At 33.0% G+C, this 22,574-nt stretch overlaps 1 protein-coding gene across 23 annotated transcripts in view; it reads right to left on the bottom strand.

Moving 5' to 3' along the window:
- RIMS2 (regulating synaptic membrane exocytosis 2) overlaps positions 1-22,574 on the bottom strand; it is a 464,240-nt gene that overhangs the window by 198,585 nt on the left and 243,081 nt on the right. For all 23 annotated transcript variants that reach the window (XM_037048350.1, XM_037048347.1, XM_037048351.1 and 20 more), the window contains 4 exons: positions 22,347-22,477; positions 19,306-19,477; positions 16,879-17,032; positions 5,287-5,355 (listed from right to left, as the gene is read on the bottom strand). In XM_037048350.1, the coding sequence (XP_036904245.1) occupies positions 5,287-5,355; positions 16,879-17,032; positions 19,306-19,477; positions 22,347-22,477 (526 nt within the window). The remainder of the gene's footprint in view (positions 1-5,286; positions 5,356-16,878; positions 17,033-19,305; positions 19,478-22,346; positions 22,478-22,574) is intronic.

The following is a 22,574-nucleotide window of genomic DNA, read 5'->3' as shown; positions in this document are numbered from 1 at the left end:
AGAAGCCTGAGAATAAAAATACGACAAACTGGGGGAGGAAATCGCCCCACAACTTCATACACTTACACAAAGTATATTAGCAGTGATATTACTTAGACAAGTCCTCGAGAGCACTGATACTCGGCAGATGGAGAGAAAGTAAAAGTAATTTAAGCTGGTAGAAAAATAGCACTTCAATGTGAGGCGGCAGTGGGGAAATAGTAGTAAAGGTAAGTTATATACATATATATGTAATATATCATGAGGTCTGTAATGGAAAAGGCCCGAAATTTCTGAGCAGAAAGTGAGGGTATCATCACCACCTCTATTCATCATGCTCATCATGATGACTGATCTTTTACTATGTTCCAGATACACTTTACAGTGTTCTGCTTTAGCACATTTCAGAAATAAACTCAGACATAGTATTCATTTACAGGTGATTTTTCCCAATATGTTAAAATTTTGTGGTATTATCTCAGGTTCCCAAAAAACAGCAAGAGTTAAACACTTAGGTGAACATAAATAATTAGAGGATGCTCTCAGGAGAAGGGAATTATAAGAGCAGAGGAGGGTGTGAGAAGAAATTAAGCAAAAATGCGGTCTCGGTCTGATTCTACTGGAGGCTCTAGGACATAAATATAGCTAGTGGCACAACTTTGGAATATGACAATTAGTAATGGCAACACACTACACGGAAAGATTCAATACATTCATTGATTCAACAAATATTTATGAGTACATATACATGCCAGGTATTATTCTGTGTGCTACAATGAGCACAACAAACAAAAAGACTTTGCCTGCCCTGGCTGGTGTGGCTCAGTGGTTGAGTGCTGGCCTGTGAATCAAAGGGTCGCTGGTTTGATTCCCAGTTGGGGCACATGCCTGGGTTGCAGGGCTGAACCCCAGTAGGGGGTACGTGAGAGGCAGCCAGCCACATACTGATGTTTCTCTTCCTCTTAAAAAAAGACTTGCCTTTATGAAGTTTAAATTCTAGTTGATGAGTGACAGAGACACTTAAAAGATCAACAAATATTATATCTTTGAAGGTGATTAGGTGCCATAAGGAAAATAGAATAGGGTGATAAAAGATAAGAAATTCCAGAGATTCCAAGAGGCTACAGAGTACATGAAAACTACACTTGTTGGTCCTGGAATCAACCAGATTTCCTGCTAAATTATAGAACAACAAACCTGAAGAACCAACTGAAGGGTAGCTGAACTGAAATATAGCCAAGGATTTACAGAAGAAGCCACATAGAGACTGGTAAAAAGGGTGGAGCCATGGAAAAGGGGTGGTCCCTAAGCGCACCGTGCTCTGGCAGCTGGGAAGCTGGAGAGTGATCTCAGCTGCAAAACTCCTTCCCTCTGTGAGTGTGGGGTCTCAACTCCACATAGGGGTCCCGAATCCAAAGCAAGAGAATTGGGAGGAAAAAGTCTGCATAGCATCTGCTGGTAAAAATCACTGGGGATTCAGTTCAAATGAGAGAGAAGAGAGTCTGCTAGAGACCCAAGTGCCACCCTCCCAGAGTCAAGCACTCCTATTGTTACAGCACCAGCCTGGGGAGTTTCTTAACTTTTGATCCATCCCCTAGGAGGTGAAGGCTGTACCACTAAGAGCATGAGACGCAAGGCAAGGTTTACCAATTTGGAGAGGGGGAGATAACAGCATTTCAGGCATGTAGGTAGGCACACAATTACACACGCAGAAAAGAATCTTGAGACAGCCATTAGAACTGTTGATAGAGATTTGAGTCATTTATATTATATAGAGTGTAAATATAAGAGTATATATACAGAAAAAGACATCTGACTATGGAGTTTAAGGGAGACTAGGGAAAAAAGGAAGAAAGAAAAGACAATGCAATCACATTAGAGAATAAAAAGAAATACAGAGTTTTAAGATAATATTCATGATTAATAATGTAAAATACTACTCAGAAGTGATATAAAATGAGTAGTGGTGTTAGATAATTAACTTGGGAAATCAAAAGTCTGTAGTGATTTTTAAGGGCTAATTATCAAAACCCTTTTCTATCTTCCCCATGGAAAATAAATTATTTAGGTTTATATATTGTTTCAGGTGAGAGTGGAAAATAATACTAAAATGTTATGTGACTATGGTTAACATCGTATATATTTCACTTATTCACAGTGGTTCAAAGAACAGTTGGCCTGTAACTATTCTTATTCCCCCTACTCTGTATACCATGGGGGCAAAATCCAGGTGGTTACCAGAGGGACACATGCGGGGAGGTAGCAAAGGGTAAAGGGAGCCAAATCTGTGGTCATTGAAAGAGATTTGACTTTGGGTGGTAAACACAGTATGCAATATACAGATGATATATCACAGAATCACACACCTGAAACCTATGTAATTTTATTAACCAGTGCCACTCCAATAAAATTCAATTTAAAATTTTAAATATTCATGCCTGGAATTACTTCCCTGAGAAACTTAAATTTCAGTATCAATCAAAATTTCAATTTATGTTGAAGAATAATATTAGCAATGGAAATATCAAAATTACGAGATAGCCAGAATAAGCAAAATACAGAGCCCCTGGAAAGTACTATTCCTGGAATAGTTAATTTTCAAAATATCTATCTTGTAAACTTGAAAAAAATAAAGTTGCCAAAATTGTTAATTATTGAGAAAGGACAGAGCGGAGAGAATCATAGGGGAAAAGGGGATGGACTCACATGAACAAGTATAAAGGACACATGGACAATAACTAAGGGTGGGGGGTGGAAATGGGAGGGAGGTGGGGAAGCATGGGGCGGGGGGGCGGGGGGTGGGCAGGGTTGGGAATATAAGACAGAAAGCTGTACTTGAACAAGAATTAAATAAAAAAATTATTTAAAAAAAAGAGAAAGGACAGTATAGATTAAAAAGGGTTATAAATAGTTATGACTGACACTCTAAATATGACAGATATGAAGTCTGCAACTAGAAATAATCTTTGAATATGGACAAGAGAGTATTAACAGATCTGCTGGTGTATTAACTTTTACTAGTTGTATAAAATGCTAATTAATGTGGGCAAAGAGGGGAGATGGTGTTGCATATATGTATATATGCAATTCACATTTTAAATGCCTTGAGAACAATTTCACAAAGAATATCATTATTTCCTTGATCTGGTAGTCAAATTATCTGATAAACTATCGACTGAAGCATTTATTCTCTATTGATACTAGTTTTAATGACTGATCTTAAAACAAAAGAAGCATAAAAGAAAATGTAAAGATTTCATGAGAATTAGCATACATTTAAGTCCTAGTTATCATGTAAATGTAATTGGTACATCACTTACTAAAGTTACAAGCCTATGAAAAAATAACATTTCAGAAACCACAATACCATAATTATAATTTTTATATTCACAGAAAGAAAATGAAGATGGCTTCAAATTTCTATACAAAGACAGAATCCAAAAATTTGAAGTCATCTCTGTATAATCTTGATGAACCTCAAAACCAGGATTATGGTATTGTAGTTTCTGAAATGTTAACTTTCTTTTTTTTAAAATTTAATTCTTGTTCAATGAAATGTTAACTTTCAAATGTACTATTAAAACTGTCTCAAAATAACACTGCCTTTCAAAATGGCAAAATAAAAGATATTGCACAGCAATCTTCTCTTCTCAATGGATTATTAAATAATTTGCTGTGTAGTCTGTCCATAGGCAGAAAGAATAATGTTGAAAGAAGTAAGAATAATTGTTTATGGCCCTGGCTGGTGTAGCTCAGTGGATTGAGCGAGGGCCTGGGAACCAGACAATCGTGGTTCGATTCCCAGTCAGGGCACATGCTTGGGTTGCAGGCCAGTTCCCGGCAGGGGCCAGTTCCCTGCAGGGGATGCACGAGAAGCAACCATACATTGATGTTTCCTTCCTCTCTCCTTCCTTTCCCCACTAAAGATAAATAAATAAAATATTTTTTTAAAAAAAGAATAATTGTTTATGATGTTTAAAAACAATAGATCTGAGTAAATAAATCCTTTGACTTATTCGGGCTTTCTAAACACTATTTGGCAACAAAAACAAAAACAACAACAAATTCCAAATAACAAAAGATACCTATAAAGCTTTTTTCCAAAAAAATACTATTTCTTTACCAAAATGGAAAAATAGTCAGATGATCATATTTTTTGCATTCTGAAAAGAGAAAATGAAAGAATTGAGATGTGCCAAAAATGGCATTAAGATGAAAAAGTTCAATTATCTGGAGGAAATTTTTTTGAGTAAAAAAAACATGACGTCACTAGATATTTAGTAAATAGAAAAAATGGGAAATTAATTATCAAAGGTACAGAATACAACAGGAAAAAAATTATAATGATTCCCAAGCTAGAGTAAAGAGAAAATATTTTTCAAAACCATTTTATAAAGGTTTAATTCACAAACCATAACACATGGAAGTGACTTAGTGCAGTAAATTCATATCATTTATTGTGATTTATTACAATAGTACATTAATATATTGTTCACCCTTAGTGAAAAAATAAGTGCTAAAAGATATTAGTTAATTTTTAAAAAGTAATACCCTGATAGTATGTTGATGTAACTCTGATAAAAATTGCCAAAAAAATAATAATTCTTAGCAATCACTGATGCAACTGTAGCATGGTTTACATATAACAGAACATATTTCTTCAAGGTAAAAATAGTCATACACTTGAAATTTGTTGGGCTAATTTCCTTTTAAGGAGAAGAGAAACGTTTTTACAATATTAAGAGTACAGTGATATACATTTTTTCCAGTATTTTAAAAAAATAGTCACTTATCTAAATTTTAAATCATCAGATAATGCACAATAACAAATTAGCAAATATTTTAAAGGACAATACAATAAGTTCATAATGTAACTATACCTGATACTTAACAACAATGAAAAAAGTTTTCAAAATAGCTTATTCAAATATTTGACATATTTGGGTATGCTGGTGATGTCAAAAAGATTTTATTCTTTCTCACACTGTTAGCACAGTATATAAAGAAGTTTCAATTACTATACAGTAACTCCTCAAAATTATAGTGCACTCCTTACTATTTAGTGGTTTAAAATAGAAAATGTATAAGTATTCACTTATCTGAATATTTCCACAAGGATATTCAATCTAACAATTGGTCCAGATGTTCCAGCAACTGTACCTATTCAGGGGTTTAAATTACCATAAGGGTGTTTTTGAAGGGATGAGGAGACAAGTTATTTCTCTCATTTTATCTATCTACCTATCTGCTAGTAAATAATAATAAATTCCTTCCTTTTTTACTATAAAATAATTTTGAAATTCTTACCTGATACTACACCAATTCCATCATCACAGTCGTAGTCAGAGACTTCGCTATCACTGATTCTCTTTGACCCTAGAAAGCAAACAGCAATGATTAAAACTGCTGACTACTAATGAAAAAAATACCCTCACCAACCTGAAAATAAATGAAAGGACTTTGAATGGAATTTAAGAATAGCAAACTTAAAGAGAAGAAAAGTCACTATGAGCTCACAAACATATTTTTATACATATTTAATGATGCAGGTATATTATTCTTGAGATATACATGATAAAGCTCCTAAATGACTTGAAGCTTGAAATAATATAAAATATCAAATAATATATGTAAGTGTCTTGATACTGATTGATAGAATCTACTGGACAAAAGCTAAGTCAAGTAGCTAAATCAAGTAAGTTTAAGATGCTTTTAGACCAACACACTTAAGTCTAGGTAAATTTCAAAACTTCAACATGTTATTTCAAAAGCATTAATGTATCTTTTTCTAACATGCATGTCTAATAAATTAAGTATACCCAATTATTTATTTTTCACACTCAGGGAGAGGAAGCATAATTTAAGACAACTCAAACATCCCTTTTGAATTATTACTTTAGCTGTTTTCTATGGCTTTGAGAAGAAAATTTGAAATAAGCCATCCACAAACTGACAAATACATCTAGATTTTGAGCTGTATTATGTTTTTCTAAGAAACAGCCTAAGATAGAACAGTAAAAATTATTATAATTCAGAAGCTCCATGTGTGTGTTTTCATTGCAAAACGAACCTGTAACAAAACTTTCAAATGTTAATCATAGTCTGGCAAAAAGCAGTGATCTAAATTAAGCAGAACTTCTCTAGCTAAAGCAGACCATCTCCAAACTTAAACATGGAATACACCACATATATAAATATGTTATATTTTACTTGTTAATATCTCTTCTCTCTGCATGTGTCTTAGCAATAGGTTCACTCAACAATAGAATTAATTAAAGCATTTAATAAAAGAATACTTTTAGTGATAAATAAAAAGTGTTGCTATTTCAAAAAAATAACTTGTTTTATCTATTTGCATTACATGTTGTTCATTAAACAGACTAAAGCCAGTTATCAGAAAATAAATGTTTTCCTGTAGGTTTATGAAACATTGAGAGCTCATATTGTGAGCTCTCTATGTCTAAAAGAGCAAAGATGTCTAAAACAGCAATATTTAAACATCCCACAGATGCCCTCAATTAATAGAAATACCCTACATACTTTTTTTTCTTTGTTTGAATCCTTACCCTCTTGGGAAAGGAAGAGCCTTTGTTGCCAGGAACTGAATTCTTATTTTTCTCCTTTTAATGTTTAGGTAGAAGAAATCTGTTTTTATCATGTGGTCTCACTGAATGGCCTCACTATCTTCCTTCTATATCCTTATGTTCCTAAACTTTATACCTAATCAAAATATGAAGCTTTCATAACTCTAAATAATTTGCAAGCTACAGTTATCTGACAACAGCCCAAGAGCAGTGGCATAAAGGACTTACAGAATTATGACATGCGTTCTAAACAGACTCAGGAGTGAGGAAGGGTAACACAGATGGAGCTATTAAGAGAGTTAAGAAGAACTGTTACATTTCTATCAAGGTTTCACCTTGTAAATGTTCAAGAACAGGATAATAATTAGTTTCATATGCTGCATATATTACAAAGCATAACGATCACGATTTTGAAATTGGTCGAGAATTGCACTGGCTTCTGGTATAAGGTAACAATGACACCAATAAAAGTTAAGTTCATTTTATCAGCTTTTGTGAGTGGTCTGTGTGCATGCAAGCTTGGAGTTGAGGATAGAGAATGTATGTGGATTATAAATGTTTATTCCTTCCAAATCTTACTGGTTACTCTCCTGATGGAAATCTTGATCTATATTGCTATTAATTATAGAGGTTAAATATATTTCAATTTTTTTGTTTGGATGTTATCTTTTCACAGTCTGATGAATTCAAGAAGTAAAGTTTAATGTCATTGAATGTACTGATCTTCTCTTTTAAAGGAAGTGTTTTCAAATAACCATGAGGTTCAGGCCATGATGGAGGCATAAGCAGACACTTCACTTCTTGCACAATGAAAAGAAGGGTAATAATCAACTTAAAAACAAAAAACAATCAGAACTGCCAGAAAATGGACTGTGTGGAGTCCAACAACCCACGAGTTAAAGAAGAAACTTTCATCCAGACCAATAAGAGATGGGGAACCCGGGCAGAGAGGTTGCAGGACAAAGCGGTGGCTGGTGAATTGGGAGGTCCTACGTTCAAGTGTGGATAAACCACAAGAAAAAACTAGGGAGTAAGACAGACCACACAACCCAGGGTTCCAGTTGCATGACACCATAATTAAATTATCCAAGATTAAAGACAAGGAGAGAATCTTCGATGCAGCAAGAAAAAAGGAGACAGTTACCTACAAAGGAGTGCCCATAAGACTGTCAGCTGATGTCTCAAAAGAAACTTTGCAGGCAAGAAGGGGCTGGAAAGAAGTATTCCAAGTCATGAAAGGCAAGGACCTATATCCTAGAATACTCTATCCAGCAAAACTTTCATTTAGAATGGAAGGGCAGATAAAGTGCTTCCCACATAAGAGAAAGTTAAAGGAGTTCATCATCACCAAGCTATTATTATATGAAATGTTAAAGGGGCTTACCTATGAAAAAGAAGAAGATCAAAACTATGAAGAGTAAAATGACAACAAACTCACAACTATCAACAACCAAACCTAAAAACAAAAACAAACTAAGCAAACAACTAGAACAGGAACAGAATCACAGAAATGGAGATGACATGGAGGGATATTAGTGGGTAGGGAGAGGGGAGAGAATGGGGGGAGAACTACAGGGAATAAGAAGCATAAATGGTAGGCAGAAAATAGACAGGGGTAGGTTAAGAATAGTACAGGAAATGGAGAAGTTAAAGAACTTATATGTACAACAAAGGGACATGAACTAAAGGGTGAGTGCTGGAGGGAAGGGGGGTACAGGGCAGAGAGAAGGGGGTACAGGTCAGAGAGAGATTAAGGGTAGAAAAAATGAAACAACTGTAATTGAATAATCAATAAAACATACTTTTAAAAAAGTATCTTCAGTGTTCTGTTTATAAAATTTCTTCAAAGCTTATGAGCAGAGAGATATTCTTTTATATTCTCTTATGAGTTTAAAACCTGTCATAAAAGTAAATGTATCCTATCTGCTATGGTGTTTGATGCTCTATTTTTTTCTCACACAGGCTGTCTATCCATAAACCAATAACTATCTTTGTTATTACAACATTATACTACTGAAAAGCAAATCCATCATACCCTGGATTTTATCCCTTTGCTCTTCCATATCAATTTTAGATTAGGCTGTCAAACTGTACAAAGAAATCATGCTGAAATTTTTATTTTAACTGCTGTCAATCAGTTCCTCAATTGATAAAAATGTAGCTTGTCGTATAACACTGTATTATTAGACATCACAAGGCATTCTCTCCACTTAAATATCTATGAAATTTCTAATTTTGGTCATTCAAACTTTCCACATTTATTGGCTTTATCTTTTGTATCTTATGATTTCCATTGCTATACAAAATCCTGTTAAAAGTATGTTTTCTGTCCTAATCACTCATGTAAAGAAATATAATTTTATTGTAAAATAATATTGACCATAATGTTTGTCTCTATCTCATTTTTTTTACTTCTAATATATTTATTGTAGTTTAATTTGAATTTTTCTATGTAAACAATCTTTCTTCCCAATCTTAATGAGTTTTTCTTTATTTTTCTTATCTTTCTATGCCGATAGGTACAATACTGGAAATAAACAGAGAAATTTTACATTCTCTTCTAAATTCTGATTTTAATAAAATTTTTCTAATATTTCTCCACTAAAAATTATATCTGGTGAAGTTACATTTTATCAGATTGAGGCAAGTTTCTTAAATTTAGTGATATTTCATTAAGGACTTTGCATTTTTATTTATAGTTCTACTGCCCAAATGAGAAAATCAGAATTAATTCATTTTTTAAAAATTCTCTGGGAGAATTTGTGTAAGGTTGTAAAAAATTTGCTTTTTGAAATTTTGATGGAACCTGTCAAAAACTATCATGGCCTGGTATTTCCTTTGTGGGAATATTTTAAATTATTCATTCTATTTTTTCAGTAGATGTAGAACGACTTACTGATTCAAGGTGTCTTGGTCAGACTAGTTAAATGTATGTCAGTTTTATTGAGCTTTTTGAAATACTGTCATGGGTCTTGCCTTTTTTTTTTTAATGCAGCCTAACAATCTCTCATAAATTTTTCTCCAAGCAATTCAAATCTCTGTTATTAAATGTTTAAAACTGATATTCTCTTGGATCAATTTATCCTTTTACTATTACAACATAATCTCCTTTATCCTTGTTAATATTCTTTGCTTTAATATAATTTGTATGACATTAATGCACACATTCCATATTTCTTTTCATTAGTTTTACTGTTGTATATCTTTTCCATTAAACCTCTCTCTTTTTGTATTTTAAATGGGCTTCTTATAGGCAGTAAATAGCTCCTTTTGCCTTTTAAAAAATGCAACCTTTCAATTTCTGCCTCTTCATTGGAGGTATTTTGGTTATTTACATTTAGTATGATCATTGGGTTGTTTCATTTACATCTATTAACTTGCTGTTCACATTCTATTTGTCCTGTTTTTTGTTCCTTTGAATCCACTTTCAATAGGGATGTGGAGGCTGCATAAAAAAGGTGAAGGCATTGAGAAGTACAGATTGCAAGTTACAGAAGTCATGGGGATGTAAAATACAGCATAGAAAATAGAGTTAATAATATTGTAATAACTATGTATGGTGCCCATCGGATACAGAAATATCGGGGAAAACACTCTGCAAAGCATACGATTGGCTGATCACTATGCTATGCAACTGAAACTGATACAAAATATTAACACGGAATATAAACTGTAATGTAAACTGTAGAGTGGGGGCAAATGGAAACTTGACTTGAGGTGTGTTGTGGAACTGTGCACCTGAAACCTGTGTAATTTTGTTAACCAGTGTCACCCTGATCAACTTAATAAAAAGGAATAAATGAATATTGTAAAAAATTAAAATTCTTTTAAAAGACTGACATCAAAAAAGAAAAAGGAATAAAGTTCAGAAGTTTCACTACATGTACATAGTCTTTCAAATAAACATTGAACAAGTTTTGATCCCTACCTCACACAATATACAAAAATCAATCCCATGTGAATTACAGATATAAAGGAAAAAAATGATTCTAGAAAAAAAACATAGGAACATATTATGTGATCTCCAAGAAGATAAATATTTTTTCTTTTATAGATCAAACCAGAAAGGCAGTAATGCTAAAGAAAAAAACCAAAAACTAAAATACATTAAAATTAAAAATTTTTGTTGATTAAAAATCCCATTAAAGACTGGAGAGCCGAGCTATAGAAAATACATCTGCAATACATTGATCTTATAAAGATTTGAAATCTATAATTAAAAAATGGAAATGCTTACAAATCAATTAAAAAGACAGAACACAAAAAAACTGGCAAGAAATCTGACTAAGCTCTCTGTAAAAGAAAATAATATATAAATAGTCAATTAACCTATGAAGAGATTATTAGAAAAAATTATTAGAGAAATGCAAATTAAAGCCACAATGAGATAACACTGCACATCCACCTGAATGTGTATATAAAGTTACCAAATATAAAGTAAGAATGTAGAGAAACTCAAAAACCTTCATTCAGTGATCCAGGAAGTATAAATTGATACAGCTGTGGGAAACTTTAACAATTATTCATAGCCTATTACCCATCTATTTTACTATTAGATACTTTCACAGCAAAATGAACATATATGATTAACAAAAATGTATGTGAAACAATGTTCCCAAAAGCACTTTTAGGAACAGCCAAAATTTAAAAGCAAACTAGGAATAAACTGTACATTTTAAAACATGAATTAAACAATTTAATTCTCAAAGCTAGTGATTTTTAGCTACTTACACATTAGAACCTTCTAGGAAGGCTGCTACTAAACAACACTATGTCAAAATTTGTAAATAGGTTAGTTCGGACTTGAAAGCCAAGATGAGTAACTCCTTCGTACAGTTACTACCTCTGAGCTGGGCGTAAAAACTGACTTGGACAAACAGCTTTTACAGCATATCTAAAAATAGGAGAAACTATTATACATTTATCAAAAGAAACTGCATACAGCAATGACAACAAATTGCAATTACAAACAATATTGATGAACCTCACAAACACAAAGGTAAGGAAAAAAGCCAGATGTGAAAGAGTAATATGTTGTGTAATCCCATTTCTATAAAATTCACATATGTGTGAGTATTCCATTTATCTCAAGTGAAATGATGAGCAAAGCTATTCTGTGGTACTTGAAGACAGCACAGTTGTTACACCTTGGTGGGGGGAATGATCATTGGAAGAGAGCAAAGAGCTGGTGGGATGCTAGCAATGCTCCATTTCCTGACCACAGTGCTACTTACAGAGCATACTTTGTGTAAACTCATCCAGATGTATATTTATGATACATACACACTTCTGTATGAATGCTACACTTCAGTAAAAATTTCATTAAAAATGTCACCCTCTGCTTCTGAAATTGATAGTTTAAACCGACTAACTCTCCTGTCAGTGATAATTATTAATTCTGGACAAAATATTTCAATAAAAAGCTGTTTAAAGATACCACAGAACAAACAAATGTAGGCAGATATTGGTGATATGAGCTTTGAAATAAAGAATGCATATATTTTAACCAGTATTTCCTCTAAGGGCCATCCCAGTTTGGTTCACCGCAGGGGAGTTATAACTCAAGCAAAAAGCCTCAGTCCTACCAGGCTGAGGAACCACACTTCAGAGTTCAGAGTTGTCAGAACAGCTAGAATTGAGGGGCAAATACTAGAAAGGAGGGAGCCAGAAAAGAAGGGACCCAAAACTTACAGACAATGGCCCCTCAAATCCTTGCCTGAATGGTGAACTGCAGAGGAAAAACAGGAAACCCAGCAGAAAGCCAACAGCTGAAAGGCTAAAAGAGCTGCAAGGGTATCTCAACAACTTCCCCATACACAGGATACAGAGTTTGGAGTTTAAGTCCCCCTGTGTTACAGGATTTTGGCCAACATCCTACACTTCACAGAGGAAGTTCATACCTTAAAAATAAGAACCACAAACCATATTAAGGATTATGCCTTAGAACTATGGACAGAACAAAAATATAACTGCCCTAACATATGTTTCATAGACTTTAGATGGTCCTTTAGTAATTTCACTGTTTGTTAAAATAAAACAAAACATTCTTCAAAATGTACATAGAATCTCTAAAATGTATTAAATTCAATGTCCGATACACAATAAAAATTAGTAGATGTATAATACATATGTGTATATGTGTGTGTGTGTGTGTGTGTGATATTCAAAGGAAGGAAAGAGAAATATAAGTAGAGCCACAGAAGACTACAATGTTGGAATTAGCAGGCTTCAAAATAAATACTATCAATAATATAAAGAGTTTACAGGACAATGTACATATCTCATATATTCAATGTATATTATATATTTAATGTATCTAAAATGTATGTGTATATGCATACACACAGATATATAATAAAAATGGTAATTCCAGAAAGAATATAGAAACTTCTAAGAAAACCAAATATAAAAAAAGAAAAAAACATAAAAAAGGAAAAAACACCAAATGTAATACTTAAAATGAAAAAATATAATTTACTTGATAATATAATTCACAGAATGGTTTNGGCACAGAAAATAGCATAGATGGTAGGTAGAAAATAGATAGGGGGGAGGGTGAGAATAGTGGGGGAAATATAGAATCCAAAGAACTTGAGACACGTGGTTATAAACTAAGGGGGGCAGAATGGTGGGGGAGGGAGGGTGCGGTGGAAGGGATTGAAGGGGGGGAATAGAACAACTGTAATGGTATAATCAATAAAATATATTTTAAAAAAATAATTTACTTGATAATATAATTCAAAGAATGGTTTTTACAAAAATTGGACAGTGTAGGAGAAAATATCTGTCAACTTGAAATGAGGTGAATAAATATAATAATCAAACCTGAAGACAAAAAAGGATTAAAAAGTAAACAGAGACTCAATAAGCTGTGGAACAATGTGAAGAGATATGTATATGTATATGTAAGTGTCATCTGAGAAAAAAAAGAAGCCCATTGGGTAGAGAATTAGAAGAAATGTTAGCCAAAAATTCCCCCTAATAGTTGAAACTCTAAGAAAACTGTACTATGAGATCATGTGGCTTGTATCTTATACCTCTCTCACCAGCATCATGTTGGTTTTGTCTCAATAATTTGTTTCAATTCACTTTTCTTTGAAGACTTATAGTCAAGGTGCTGAATGAAAATATAGTAGTCAGGATGTTTTCTATTTTAAAAAGTGAAAGGGTGATAATATTCAATTTTACTAAGTAAAGAACTTCCATCTGAGAATTTAAGAAGATGAATCTGGCTGATATGAGACAAAGAAAAAATGAAGGATCAAATGAAAGAAATCTCTGGCTGAACCTTAATAGTTCAAATGTTATGGCAATGATTAATATCAAGTAATAAATTTATAAATAACTTCAGTTACATAAAAAGGAAGATTTTCCCCTTAGGACACTATACAACTTTAAATGAAAACAGTAAAGAATATAAAACAAAACCTACACTTTCCAAAATGATCCATGTTTCAGTAAGGTTAATGAGTAACATTTCTCATCAATGAATCAAAAATAAAATTATGTAAACATGGGAGATATTTTGCAATCTTTAAAAGCAGCCTTTACTTCTCTTTGATGTATTTAATTAGCTCCAGTCTCCCTCATGCATTTTCCCAAATACGCACTAGTCCTCCATGCCTTCGGTAATATCAAAGTAACATCAGGGATGGAAGTCAGCGAGAGTAGCTTGAAGAAAAGTGTTGTAGGAAATGTTACTTCCTCACCAAAATTTTGATTTATCATCATCTAATTTCTTTCAGACTTTTGAGTAATGAGAATATGACCATTTCTAGTGATGTTTAAATACATAAACCTTCTAATTTCACTACATGCAGAAATAACACTGTAAGAAGTCATGTATTTCAAACAGTTTATCTATTCCTATATGTGGGGAATCATTCAAAGTTTATAATCAAAGTTGTCTGAACTTCCATCTCTAAAAGATTTTTAAAAAAATATTTACATGAAACAATTACTTTTACAATGGTTTTAATATATTTCCTCATAAGAAAATTAGAAATTATTAATGTCCATGTAAATGAAATAACTGCTTTGAACTATTTGATTCTACAAATTTAAAATAGGAAACCATGAGTGGAAATAACACTTTAAGAATTCCTTCATTATCATTTATTCACTTTAAATATCAGTAAATATCAAGTACATTAAAAAGAGTCATAGCCTCATAATGACATTCACAGCCTCAAAGATTAAATTACCAAAACATGGATTTAAGGAATAGATATGGGATTATTACACATTTAAAAACTTACACATTATATACCATCAAATAAGTTAACCATCATCTTAGACAATACAAAACATATTAAGAATATAATATTTTACTCTCTCTATAAAGAAAAACCATAGAAAAGGTTCCTGTCATTAGTAAATCTTTAAAATAATATATTTATGTATTAATACTCTAACTGAATCTATCATTGATGACTGTTATATCCTTAGCCAATGGTAATGTCCTTAATTTGACTATTCCTAAGTATTATTTCCTAATCTTCGTTTCTCTTATGTTTATGTACCTATTTTTACCTATCTTCAGATTTACATAGCTAATAAATTATGATAACATTTTAGGTGTAAAACACCAAATTTAGCCATATGTTCAAATATTGAGAATTAATTTTATTCTGACATTGTACAACATAAAGCTATTATTATGATTAAACAACAATAGCCACTTGATGATGGAAAACGTTAAAAGCTGCAAAATGACTGAATTAATTGCATGTGAATCCATAATACATACAGTTACCTAGAAAGTACTCTCTTCTCATTGTTCCTTACATACACTATTCTTAACTAGCTAGGAAGGAAAAAATAATGAAAACTGTTGGCAGATAATCAGATATTGAGAGTCATCAAGCCTACTCTTTACTGCAATAACAGCTGAAGGAAATGGAGGTAAGGCCAATCTTGTACGAAAGAGCAATGCTGGCCATCACAGCAGCCTATAAAGTTAAACCATAAAAATTAGTACACAGTGAGTTAACTAGTAGCTTTCACATAGTAACCCATCATCCTACATTGTGATTTAGGGACAACTGTACTGAGTACAGTATCCAAAAAGATTGGACACTCTAAATTAATACACATAAAATTTATGGTAATATAATTAGTAAATTATGACAACAAATGATACTGTAATGGCAATTGCAAATAAGCACGGGTGGGTGTTTGTTATGTGAGGAGGCTAAAAAAATGAATGCTGTAAAATTAGTGCTCCATTAATACCACCCAAGTGTGAAAGACTGTATCTGATGAAAATAAAATCCTAGTCATGTGCAAGAACATTTAAAAAAAGAGAAGACAATTCTTTACTCTAATTCTCTATTCATCTAATAGCTGAATGATGTATAATTTAGTCCTCTATTCAACTATTTAGTCCTCAATTTGCTACATGCAGGTGTACTTCCCATGATTGACACATGGTATGACGTCTATGCTTATAAATTTACGCTTCTGAAATCTGGTTAATGTCAATCAGCTCTCCGCTGCTGGACAACAATGTTGCTAAACCTGGAATGGGTTGACTCCACGCAGATGAAATTATCCCATGACCACTATCCAAAGCAACAAGCATCCATCTCACCTCCCAATATCAGACACATAGGAAAAAACTTGAGTTGTAAGATCAGTAAGCCAAAAATTTTCAAATGGAAAACACTTCTGAATTTTCTTTAAGATTCTCTGGATTGCTCTAATTCCATTTTATGGTTTGGGTTATGTATAATTCAGAGTAAAATGCCACCACTAACAACAACAATAACAACAACAAAATCAGTTTATATTTCTGACATTAACTCTTATAACCATCCTGTAAAGAAGGCATTTTTTCATTTTTTAAATGACGAAATATAGATGACCTACCTCAAGTCATACAGCTCTCAAATGAGAGAATCAAAATTTAAACTCAGGGCCATCTGCGTAAGTACACAGTCGTGGTTTCAAACTCTACGCTATACTTACTATCTCACATATTCATAAAATACTTGGCACAAGGAAGGTGGAAATCATAATTTCAAGTATCTATAGCTACATGACCAAATTCTACTATACTACTTATCTTTTTCACATATTTAAGATTCTAAGAGCCAAAAGTAAAAAATAACTGTGTTTCATTTGGAGTCATACTATAGTGAGTGAATATTATAGGTATAACATTTTAGTGTCTCAAACAATTTAAAAGCATCAATAAAAGCTATGAAAACACTGAAATACATGTTAATACCCACAATGGTATCTTCAAGTTTTATGTCACATATAGCAGTCAAGATAATTCAATAAGATAGGACAAATTTTACTGAAGACTCACTCTGCAACCTCCGCGTGGGGCTCTCTCCGTGGACCTGCCGCCGCGGCATATGAGGAGAAGGGCGGGGGAGCGGCAACGACGAGACGTCATGAGTCTGAAGTTTGTACCAGTGCGGCTCGTCATCTAATAACGCTGTTTCTAATTCAATCAAAATCTACAGAGCCAAGAGATAAAAAACTGTTATATACCAGTAATACAGAAATTCCCTTAAATGGTCTCACAACTTTCAAATTAATGCTAATAGTAATACTGTGAAATCAAAAGCAAAGTCATGTTGCAAATTTTTTCATGTTTTGACAATAATTAAATTGATTATTGTCAATTATTTTATTTTGACAATAAATAAAATGTTTATTTTATTTATTTTGTAGACCCTTGATCAACCACCTCCTAGAGGCTGTTGAATTGCTACAACAGAAATAGCACTCATTATTAGAAGTCTGTAATAACAACTGATATATGTACATCATTTCATAATTTAAAAAGTATTTCCATTTTCATCCATTAATTTAGCCTTTTAAAAAATTCTAAATGAGGAGATAAAAACCAAATTAGAAGTGGTTTAAGATGCATTAAAAACCATATTATTTGTTATCTTAATTTTCAGAAAAAACTCCTGGGTTGGTCTTGCTAGTCAACTTTTACAGATAAAAACTGTCAAGGGTTGAAGGTTTAAAACTCGTCTAGGCTCACATCAGCTGGCAGATGAGGGGCAGACTCAAATAAAACTCTGTATTCAACATTCATGCTGCTAAGGAATCAAAACAGGAAAAGTGCACTTTTAAAATTACCCATACTATACAATATGGATTTTATAATATAAATGTTTAATACATTTAAAAAGGAAACCAGTCCATAAAAATAAATGGCACTTTTTATTTTAAGGGCCACGAGCAAACATGACAGTGCTCTTACTTAGGTACATGAGAACTGCTCCGTGACAAGAAATCGTTATTAGCTGTGGGGGTTAACAAAGTAAAACAGCTAAGTTCTTTCATTCTTCCTAAATTTTCCCTAGTCGTTTTCAAAATTATAGGCACCGTAATCCAAATGTTCACACACACACACTTATTTAATCCTCATTAACCCTGAGTTGCATACTACTATCATTCCCAATTGGTTGAAGAGGAAACTGAAGCAGAAATAGATTTAATAACTTGCTTAAGGACTCAGGTTAAGAAGCAGAAGTATCATAAACGCAGGCCCAGAGAGTTGTCCTAGATTTTGCTTTGTGCAACTGATTTACTATTCTTTGATTCCTTAGCTGCTGATGTTCAATTTAATATTTCTATGGTTTTTTGGTTTTCTCAAGAAGTTACCATTTAATTAGTAAAACCAATCATACTGAAAGTGCTGAAAGAAGATAACTTAGTGTGTTAATAGCTGGAGAACTGCCTCTCATCTTGCCCCTCTCCAATTAATTCATTCTCCACATTACCTTAAAAGTATTTTTCTCTAAAACAAATGCAGTGAAGCCATTCTCTTTTAAAATCTATCATTGGTCCCAATTACCCACAAGGTAAAACCCATACTTTTTAGCATTTAACCTGCAAGACTCATTTCTTATCAATTTCTCTTCCAATTTCAACACGGTTGTTCAAGAGCCTCTCAACTCTGATGTCTTATGTCTTCTACTGAAATTTCACTCTCCTTGACTTTGCTAAATTCTGCTTTCTCTGTAGAGCAAATACATATTCCTATTGCATCACCCCGTAACAGCACCTGCATACTATGTTCCAACTGCCTAGTCACTCATCTGTATCCCCAGTGGACTATAAATTCCTTGAAGGAAGTAACATGCTGTATTCACCTTTGAAGCATCAGTCCCTAGCATATTATGGGTATAATAAAAGGCTTAAAAAATACAGGAATAAATGATTGAGCTAAAAGTAGTACAGTTGGTTCAGTAAACTAATGATATGCACATATTATAAAACAGTAACTTAGTGAAATACAAACCAACCTCTTACTCAACAATGAGACCTCTACAATAAGAATGCAAAAATTATCACAGAGTGACACCTGTTTTTTATGACATTATAAGTTTTATCTTAAAGCAGCAATTATTTTTAAAAATATTTTATTTATTTATCTTTAGAGGGGAAGGGAAGGAGAGAGGAAGAGAAACATCAATGTATGGTTGTTTCTTGTGCATCCCCTGCTGGGAACTGGCCCCTGCCGGGAACTGGCCTGCAACCCAGGCATGTGCCCTGACTGGGAATCGAACCATGATTGTCTGGTTCACAGGCCCGTGCTCAATCCACTGAGCTATACCAGCCAGGGGTGAAAGCAGCAATTAAATTCATTCCATTAAAGAAATTATGTTTACTTTTCATATATTCAAAACATAAGTGTCACTGACAGTCATATATGCAGATGTATGCAGGGTGACACGAACAGCCTAAGCTTTAAAGTAATTCCAGATACCTCTCCTAAGAATTCGCTTTCTTCCTCCCGAACTCGAGCTTGATCCCAAAGGGTAATTTCCAGCATTCGTTCCCGAAATTCTCTTCGGTGGACTGGAGAATAAATGAACGTTTGGTTCCATTTGGGTTCCAATGTTTTCTTTACAGTTTTAGTTCTTCTCTTGTTTTTATCACTAGGAAAAAAATTAGAATATACTAACTTATGTAAACTTTTATTTTCAGTTTGCCATAAAATTATTGATGTGAAATTTCTCTGGAAAAGGGTCAAATGAATTTTTGCCACAAATTTATCATACATAAGATATCATAATCTTTAAAATTATGATTAAAATGTATAAATTGTATAATTATATCATGTTATATGTATGACTTAATAGCAACAGTTCAATAAATCTGAAATTTTTCTATAATAATTAAAAACTTGATCTTTCTCAAAATCTAAATAAAACCAGATTATAGAAATATTTATTTCTAATTTTTAAATATACTGCCCTACTGGAAACCTTCCAAATGCTAATTAACCAATAACATTCCATATACTATTCACTCATACTACAGAAGTCTTATTGTACAAAAAAACTTAGTGTATTGTGATGTTCACAACTTCACATTCATATAATTTAGCTAATGAGCAATTATAATTACACTCTATCAAGTTACTTTCTAATGTACAAAAAGTATATACTTGCCTATTTGACATTTATCAGTTCTTTTAATGCATTGTAAAATTATTTCTATGTGAGTTGGCTGCTAAATGTGAGGTAGAAATGGAAGCTGGACTTCCTTCTAGGTGGGATTTACACCTCAAAGGCTACCCTGCTTTTTATATCTATAAGTGAATATTTTAAATTATGCATCCCATTATATGCACATATTTATTAATTACAGGCATGTATTACTATACTGTTGTCTTAATATTGTATACATTTATGAATATATAAAATAGAAATTAAAATAATGACATAAAATAAATAAAAATTCAAATATTTCTTCTTGGACACCAGAGGACTGTCTCACACATCCCTGGGTACATTCATCCTTTTTGCAGCTCACTACTCCGGCTCATTAAGATGAATGACTGAATAGTGATAAAGAAAATCATCCATGAAGGAAATGTGATTAAGTCACCGAGAGAGCCTATTGGATGCAAGAGGCGGGCGATGACCTCCCAGTCAAACTGTGCTAACTGTGTCAAACTCTCACAGCACCTCACCATGCTGACAGGGTTGGGAGAGCGAAGTGGGGAGAACTAAGAAGGGACAGAATGTCTCTGAAATAGGGCTGAGTAACTTTTCCAAGGAAAACACAGGGCTTAATGTTGAATGTAAATTTGACTTAATCAAAAGCAAATTGTTTCCAGAGCTTAAATATTTAATGGAGCAGAAAGCCACCTTAAAATGATGTATCTTTATTAATTTTTAAGGCCTTGGAAAGAAAGGCCATGTAGGAGATTTTATCTCTATTCAATTTTATGGAAGAGAACTGGTATTATAAATAAAAATAATTAACAAAATAATAGAAACAATAATAGGAACTATGATTTATGACTTCTCTCTCACCCCGCTTCTCAAATTTTAACTAATATTTGTAAAGCGTCTATTTATATTCCATCCATTAAAAAAGAATTTGAGACTCTGTCAAGAAACAAATTTCTCTCCAGTAAGCCAGAAAGCAAGCGCTTAATGGGACCTTGCTACCTAATTCAAAAACAGTTTACACCTCAATCTGAGAGGGAACAGAAGAATAAATCTTGGCTTCCTCTTCTAAAGTGAAAAAATCTCGCAGGGAATAATTATTTTAGGAGGGATTTCTACACTGGATGGGAGGGAGACTAGATATATGTGAAGTTCTTTTCAAACCCACCATATACGATTACAATTTAATAGGGCAAACTGAACTTTAAGCAAGAGTTATCAGTCTAGGCATGGATGTCCTCTTCCCTCCTCACAGTACAAAGTGTGTCCCTGTCTAAAAGACAATTTAAGTTGTTAGAGAACAACTGTCTTCAAGTAAACTTTGTAAAATAAAATTATATAGTAAATGGTTTCTAATAACTTTAGAGGCTGTGCCACCTTGACATTTTCTAGTATAACTTCTACTTCAAAATGTGTATCAAATAAAATTGAGGGTCTTTGATAACTGTCTTTCCCCCCCCCCTTTTTTTTGCTGAAATTATTCTTCAAATGATACTTTGGCATTCAACTTAACCTGGATGACTTTAACTTAAACTAAGTAGCAAAGGGTCCATAAGTGCATTGGACGTATTTATGATCATACTGTGCCCCAGCCACTTACAACCTGAGAGAAAAATGAGCGGACCTGAGAACACCCAGCCCTTTCAGCCAGGGAAGCAGAACAGCTCGGGAAAGGGGAGCTGCAGCCGTTACTTCCTTCTTGTTTCATGATGCTATTGAACAATACCTTTTATTTTTATGTGCCTTTTTTTGGTAAGTTATTTCTCCATCCCTAAGTTCTCTATTTAAATCGAGGTAAAACAATATATTTATTTTGCTAGCAAGGACACAAAAAATATCTTGATGAAGCTGATTCTGGACCCAATGGTAAATTTCCTTGATCATATGGAGCAATGAAATAAAAAGTACATGCATTAATTTTACAGAATTTAAAGAAATAATGCCTTAGGAAAAGAAGGTAGGAATTGTACAGGAATATGATGAGTACCTTTTACTGCTATTTCTAGTATTTCCCTCTGTAGTTTGTGTTAAAAATACATCTGATTTAAAGGAGGATAATTTTAAGTAATTTTGATAAATAGAGACACACATTATTTAAGATATAATGATCCGTACAACCTAATAAATATGCTAGAAAATGATGTATTATGAACATTTGATGTATTAAAAACAATCTCAAAGTATTTACTGTCACTATTTTGATTCCTAAAAAATATTATATTTGTGTTAAACATTATAAGTGTATGACAGGTGTGATAAAAATAAATACTACAGAATCAAAACACCCAATGCTATTAACATTTCTGACTTATTTCCAGAAACATTTATTTTTGTCTTATATCCCTACCTTCTGTCTGGAAGAAAGTAAATTTTAACATAAGGATTCCTTGGCCTCCCATCTTCCCTGGAAGGGAGGTCCTTTGCTCCCAAAATTGTAACTATTAACTGGTGACCAACCTTGTCAAACCACAGTTTTATCTGAAAAGCAAAAATATTCATTTATCAGCTCAAACATAACATAATTTTCCTATTCCAATCATCACTCACCACATCCTCTTACACTGATACTAGCACA

This window comes from Sturnira hondurensis, unplaced genomic scaffold (assembly GCF_014824575.4).
Source record: "Sturnira hondurensis isolate 20B ecotype Veracruz unplaced genomic scaffold, ASM1482457v3 Scaffold0006413, whole genome shotgun sequence".
Taxonomy (NCBI): Eukaryota; Metazoa; Chordata; class Mammalia; order Chiroptera; family Phyllostomidae; genus Sturnira; species Sturnira hondurensis.
This window is presented reverse-complemented; position numbering and strand designations above follow the sequence as displayed.